The 6,389-nt window shown below is 37.5% G+C and overlaps 1 protein-coding gene across 1 annotated transcript; it reads right to left on the reverse strand.

Moving 5' to 3' along the window:
• Nucleotides 1-958: 958 nt before the first annotated feature.
• Nucleotides 959-4,608, reverse strand: LOC136235121 (large ribosomal subunit protein uL15c). Its single transcript, XM_066024639.1, has 3 exons — nt 4,140-4,608; nt 2,433-2,584; nt 959-1,331 (listed from the first exon to the last, which is right to left on the reverse strand). The coding sequence occupies exons 1-3, from the start codon at nt 4,573-4,575 to the stop codon at nt 1,098-1,100; spliced, it is 822 nt and encodes a 273-aa protein (XP_065880711.1). The 5' UTR covers nt 4,576-4,608; the 3' UTR covers nt 959-1,097.
• Between the last annotated feature and the right edge of the window lie 1,781 nt (nt 4,609-6,389).

A 6,389-nucleotide genomic window follows, 5' to 3' on the forward strand; every position in this document is an offset into this window, starting at 1 on the left:
TAGGATCCATTCCATAGCCTTCTAAAATCCCGAAAGATCTGGCGATAGATAGAGATGCTCATCAAGTCCTTGGAAACACTATATTTGCAATCTTACAAAAATTGTTAAATCTACTCTCCCTCTCTCCGTGAAACTTGCATAAAATATTAGCAGAAAAGTGTGAATATGTTTTGTTTGCCTATAATCAATTTCAAAGACAAAAAATAAGGGGTATATAATATTAGCATCTTCTATCAAGTTAGGAGTCTTTTTCATATTTGTATATAAATAAAGTTTGATTTATTCCTAACCGCATTTAAATAAGTTAGCTGAGTCTACCATAGTTAGGTCTTACAATTTTGTTTTTGCGAAAGAGTTTAGATTAAAATTGAAGAATTTGAGGTTAGCTGGCGTGACCCACTGAGCTTGAAATAGCAGGGATTTTATGGATTGGTTGTTTGTCAAATTGGGGAATATTTCCAAATTAGTAAGCCCTAATTGCGAAAAAACAAAAAGAATTCCAATTTCATGAAACTTATAGTTATTGCGTCATACTCATACAAGCATAGAAAGAGTTTTGTTTTATATTTTATACGAATATGAACATGATCGATAGAATCAATTGTTGAGTGGAACAAGCAAACTCTGATGTCACCACATATACTGATTTTTTTTATTTTTTTTTGTTATTATTTCTGAGCATTCCATATTTATTTTAGAGTGCATGACCCCCTTTTTTTTTTTTTTTTGTAATAAAAATTAAATTTAAGTAATGTTCTTCAAAATTTATCAAAACACCCTTTAAGGCTTAAGTAATCCCTCCTCCCAATTGAATTCCAAACTCAACTTAAATAATTTACCTAGTTTTGCTTCATGTAGCGCATATCAAGATTTGCTTATGCATTAACTTGATCCCATCCCACAAATCAATCCTAATGTAAGACTTGTACTGGTGTTGCGGTGGGGGACGCAGGAAAGATGATATTTGAACTAATTAAATTACAGATTGAACAAAATTACAAACCCAAAAGGAAAAAAATAATAATCTGGAATATGAGTAGGCCAGCTGCTGCATCTCCAAATCCTGTTTTGGTAGTGTAAATCTCATTACAAGTTGTTCAAGCAGTGGGTGGCTCAGATGCAGCAGCAGCAGCAGCCGCTGCAGCCCTTTTCTTGGCAAAGTATTCGTCAGCTCGAGCAAGGTTCTTGGCAACTGAAGGTTTCACCCACTTTTTACGTCCGGGTAATATAGTAAGAGAGCAACCAGCTGCCTCAAGCTTTTCTTTTGCAGATGATGAAAAGGCTCGAGCCTTAATGTTCACCTTCACGCTTAGCTCCCCATCTCCAAGAATCTAAATTCAAAAGAAAACAGCAATTCTCAGAACAAAACACTCAAATGATATGGAAAACAATTGCACCAGAGTAGCTGTCACTTATTTGAAGTTTGAATGTCATGTTATCCCTTAATGACATGAGAGGCAAGCAATGGAAGCAGTATTGTTTCAGCCTATGTGTGCCATCTTTCCTTAAAAAACTGATAGAACATGCTCACTACAAACTCTTAGCTCACCACAAATGGCAAAAACCCACTCGGTGAAAAAAGGGTAAAGTTGTCTGTGTCATTTTTACCCTAAAAACAGTTTTCCACTTCCTAAATTATGGATGGAAATGCATTTCCTACCCGAGCCATGAGCCGGAGTTGGGACATCATTTAACTGTTTCTACAATATTCCAATTTCACCGAAAGCAAAAAAGCAGATAACAGATACTGCAAAGTGCAAACATCATAAGAAAAGAGGCACAACCTACAAGTTGATGTTCTATTTTCCGAATATTCCCAACAACATCACCCACAGTATGGGCAAAAATTTCCAACAAAAATATAGAACAAGCTTTTAGTTACTATCATACTTGCTAATTAACACATACTGCATAGTTAACGAGTCAGCACACCAAAATAAAGCTTAGGCCAGACTTCTTTCCTTTACCAATCTTGCATTTTAAAGATGATTGCAGTGCTGGTTCCTAAATTCATATGGGAAAAACTTCATTTACAATTTGGATAGACAAGGGTAGAAAGAGTGTCAATAATATCAACCAAAGGTCCTATGGTTATAAACAAAAGATAAGACCGAAATTCGATATATGAAACTTCAACTGCACTGTTACACGGATGATTTGATGATTCTGAGCGAGGGTCCGGGGAGGGGTCCCACCACAAGGGTGTACTGGGGGCAAGCCTTCCCCTGCCAATTTATTTGGCAAGAGGCCGCTCCTAAGACTCGAACCCGTGACCTCTTGGTCACACGACAACAACGTTTACCGTTGCGCCAAGGCTCGCCCTCCGTCACTTATATTTGTCTAAATCACAAAATATTCGGTCATGTCAAAATATTTGAAAGGTGAGAAAGATGCAACACATTGTCATCTGTAGTTTCAAATATCATTCATACCTTCAGAGGGAGTCTCCTTTCTCTTCCAGATGGATTTATCAAGCCCTTCTCTTTCAAAGTCTCCAATGACACCTCTTCCCCCTCTTGAAATCCTAGTTCTTCTATGTCTTTCAAGTTCACAGGAACAAATTTAGGTAAACCAGCACGCATGCCTGCATTAAACAGAGAGAAAACATGTATATAACTACAAATCTTAAAGCATGCAAAAAAGCAAAATTAGCATCTCAACCTGTAATTCTGGTGAAATCCAAATAAAACGCAAAGAAGAAATATAGACACTTAATTACAGGACTTGTAATGCAGGCAAAACAAACAGAGGCAATATGAGAATCAAGATTCAATATTGATGAAACTGAACCTCTAGTTTTGCACCCAAAAATTTTTGAGCTTATAATAGTGTCAAACAGCATCGATTAACCAGTTATGCCTCATGTTCTTCGCCAAAACGAGGTTACTAAACAAGCTAAAAGGATTCTATATACCAGATTTTTCAACAGTTAACATCATGAAAGGTCGTTCAAAGAAGCCGGACCTAAATTTGCAAAATATAATTGTTCATTTGAGCTTACTATGGCTTATGCAACATCAATTCTTCACCACTCATGTCTCCTGATATACATCATTGTTAAAAATAAAATGTACCTAAAAAGCTAAAAAAATCCTATGTTAACAGATATCATCACGTTAACCTAACAATGGCTGTTCAATTTTTTTTTGTACTATGTCACATATAGTCTGTGAAATTACTTGATCCAATCTTCATGTGAACCTCTTTAATGTCAGGACATATTTTGTATCAAATTCTGAAAATCATGGGTTAGATTTATCTAGTAAGAAACTGATCCACTTCATTTGCCTCTTTGAAGATAATCAACACTTACAATAAAATTCATTTACAACTAATCCATCTCGGTAGAAGGTTGATCTATTTAATTTAACCTCTTTGAAGATAATTAAGACCTATGATTTTAGCAGATTGCTACAAATCACTTCAGGTAGAGAATCATCAAAGAGTTCATATGGGTATAAAAGATGCACATGAACCATTCCAACCCAAAATTCAAAACCAACATCTGACTAAGAAGATCAATTCTTTGCTGGTCTAGACTAATTTTTAAGCAGGGTTTTCTTGGTAACCTGAAGCCAAACCAAAAACAGAGATCACTTCATATTAAGTGCAGCCAATCCAATATAGCACCCTTGTGCCCGAAAATACATTGTTAAACTTCGCAGGATGCTAAATGATTAACAAGAAGAAGAGAATGAACATCTAAGAGTCTAAACATGGGTTCACTTTTAACATTCATATGAAAATACTTCTCTCCAGCAACTCCTTATTGAAGTTTAAGCTAAGATCGTAAAAGGAAGTTTGATGCCAGCCATGCACAAAATTCAGGTACTCCAAAATTGTGCAAGCAACTAAATGGAAAAATGCAAATGTTCACAGTAAGGATGTGTTGACAATTAAGGTTTGCCAGCCTCACTGAAATTAGTCAATTTCTTAAAACAGAAGGCTAGAAATGTGCCTAAAAACAAACAGTAAGGATAAATATATATTTCCCTTCCTCATCATTGAAGTCACTTGGCGAATTTCTTACTAAGGAAATTGAAATTTCATCAAACATAATACAATTCTAGCTAAATTGATGAAAATTGCGAAAAAAGAGAGACGCAGCAAATCATACGTAGGAAAGGAGTGTGGATTACCTCCAGCAATTCCTCGCAATTTGGGGATACGACGATAAAGGGGCATCTGACCACCTTCAAATCCTTTTCTAACACCAGGACCGGAGCGCGATTTCTGACCTCTCATACCGAACCCACAACTATTACCTTGTCCAGCAGCGATACCTCTCCCCTTTCTCTTTCTGTTCTTTCTGGAACCCGGTTGAGGGCCTAAATTGTCCAGCCTGAACCTGGCATTTGACACTGCAGCAGGAGCAGAAGCAACAGCAGCTTGATTGATAACTAGCGGTTGATTTCCAACGTTTGCTTTTCTCTTGAATCCAAGTTTAAGAGGAGTAGAGATGCATGTCTTTAACTTGAAATTAGACACATTTCCCTTGAAAGGAGAAGATGGATAATGAAGAGATGCTGTGGTTTTGAACGGAGCGTTGGAGGAGATAGAGAGAATAGCTGCCATGGGAGACTCTGTCTGTCCGTGTTCAATCCTGCTGCAGTACCAAATAAATGGATATGGATAGACCGTAGCGACTACATACACCAAACGACGCCGTTTGATCCGCGGGCTTTTTTGTCGATTGAATTTGAAAGTGGATTTAATCAAAATGTTTCCACAGTAACCTACCTAGTTCAAATTGAAATTGTATGTTCGACAAAGGAGCCCAAACATATGAACTGGATTTACGCCTTTGAAAATATTTGAGAAATAATTTAAGAGATTACATGATCCACAGCAAATAATGAAATTAAGGGAGACACTATGGTAAAAAACAAAGTCTCCAACCGAAAAATCAGATAGAAAATTGAATTTAACTAATATAAAATATAAAAATTACACAGTTCTATATAATTCGAGAATTTAGAATCTCCAATATTGAATTGAAGATCAAGGATTTATAAAATTAAATCTTCAGAATTGATTTGTCTAACAATGTTCCAATCTTGTTTGGAAATTTATAAAACTAAATCTACAAAATTAGATTGTACCAAAAATTCGGTTCAATCCAATTCGGAGATTCAAGGATTCAATTTTTTTTAATCTAGTACGGATATCAGTGATACAAATAAATACCTAAATATTTTTATACTAAAAATAAAGGGTGTTACTGTATACCGCTCCCTTTTTACAGGCCCCCCTACATACCCATTATGCCCCTTCCATTATTTTTCAAAAAAATTTCAAATCACCCTTCTCTCTCTCTTTCTCTCTCCCGAACAAAGCACATAAGCAAAAATTATGGATCCGAGAACATCGGAACACGAAAACTCCAAAGACGAGGTAACAATCTAATGTATTTTTAAAATTTTTTAATTTTGTAGAGTTAATATTTTTTTTTTAATTTTCGTCAGGGGCGGGTCACGGACCGCCCCGCTTGAGAAGAGGGCGGATCCAGGATCCGCCCTGTTTCAAGTAAAGATGGGTCCAGTGACCCGTCTGTACTCAAAAAAGGGCGGGACCTGGACCCGCCCTCGTCTAAAGCGGGGCGGGTCCGTTACCCACCCTTTACATGTTGGCAGGTCCTGGACCCGCCTGCTTATGTGCAGGAGGTCCACGGACCCGTTTAGCGCCTAATCTAAATGTAATTGACAATTTTTTATATGTATTTGCATGTATTTTCAGGAGGCAGCTAGAGTTTGGGTTGGAGACGGAATCGATTATAGTCCTTATTTCATAACGAGCACGGTAACATAATCCTCATCGTCACTCATGGGCTGCTGCACTGTCACGTGCGCCCTTTGAGCATCCGCCATGAGCCTCTCTGCTCCTCGTTCCCTCCGAACAGAGGCTGTGACGCCACGTCTAGAAGGATGGCGATGTCCGGAACCTTCTAAAATGTCACGCTGGAAAATAAACATTCAACAGTTACTTATAAAAAAAATTCTAAAAACAATACGCTAAATTTATAAAAACAGCAAGCTAAATTTATAAATATAATCCGCTAAATATTTCTAAAAACAACACGCTAAAGTTCTAAAAACAATACGCTAAATATTTCTAAAAACAACATGCAAAAAACAATACGCTAACTACTAAATTTTTTTTTTTAGTTTTTAGTTTTCTGTCCCGAAAATCGAGACAGAAAACCGACCCGTTTTCCTAGCGGCGGGTCCTAGACCTGCCGCTCTCTCTTGACGGCGGGTCCAGGACCCGCCGTTCTTCAAAACATGGCGGGTTCAGGACCCGCCGATCTTTCTTGCAGGCGGGTCCAGGTACCCGCCAGCCTACATATCATGGCGGGTCCTGGACCCACCATGATTCTACTCAAGGCGGGT

The sequence above is a fragment of the Euphorbia lathyris genome, chromosome 1 (genome assembly GCF_963576675.1).
Source record: "Euphorbia lathyris chromosome 1, ddEupLath1.1, whole genome shotgun sequence".
In the NCBI taxonomy this organism is placed as follows: domain Eukaryota; kingdom Viridiplantae; phylum Streptophyta; class Magnoliopsida; order Malpighiales; family Euphorbiaceae; genus Euphorbia; species Euphorbia lathyris.

Coding starts and splice junctions, on each gene's coding strand:
- LOC136235121 (XM_066024639.1), bottom strand. CDS start 4,575: ATGGCAGCTATTCTCTCTATCTCCTCCAACGCTCCGTTCAAAACCACA. Junction 2,585..4,139: donor ATTGCGAGGAATTGCTGGAG/GTAATCCACACT, acceptor TGTTTAATGCAG/GCATGCGTGCTGGTTTACCT. Junction 1,332..2,432: donor AAAGGAGACTCCCTCTGAAG/GTATGAATGATA, acceptor TTTTGAATTTAG/ATTCTTGGAGATGGGGAGCT.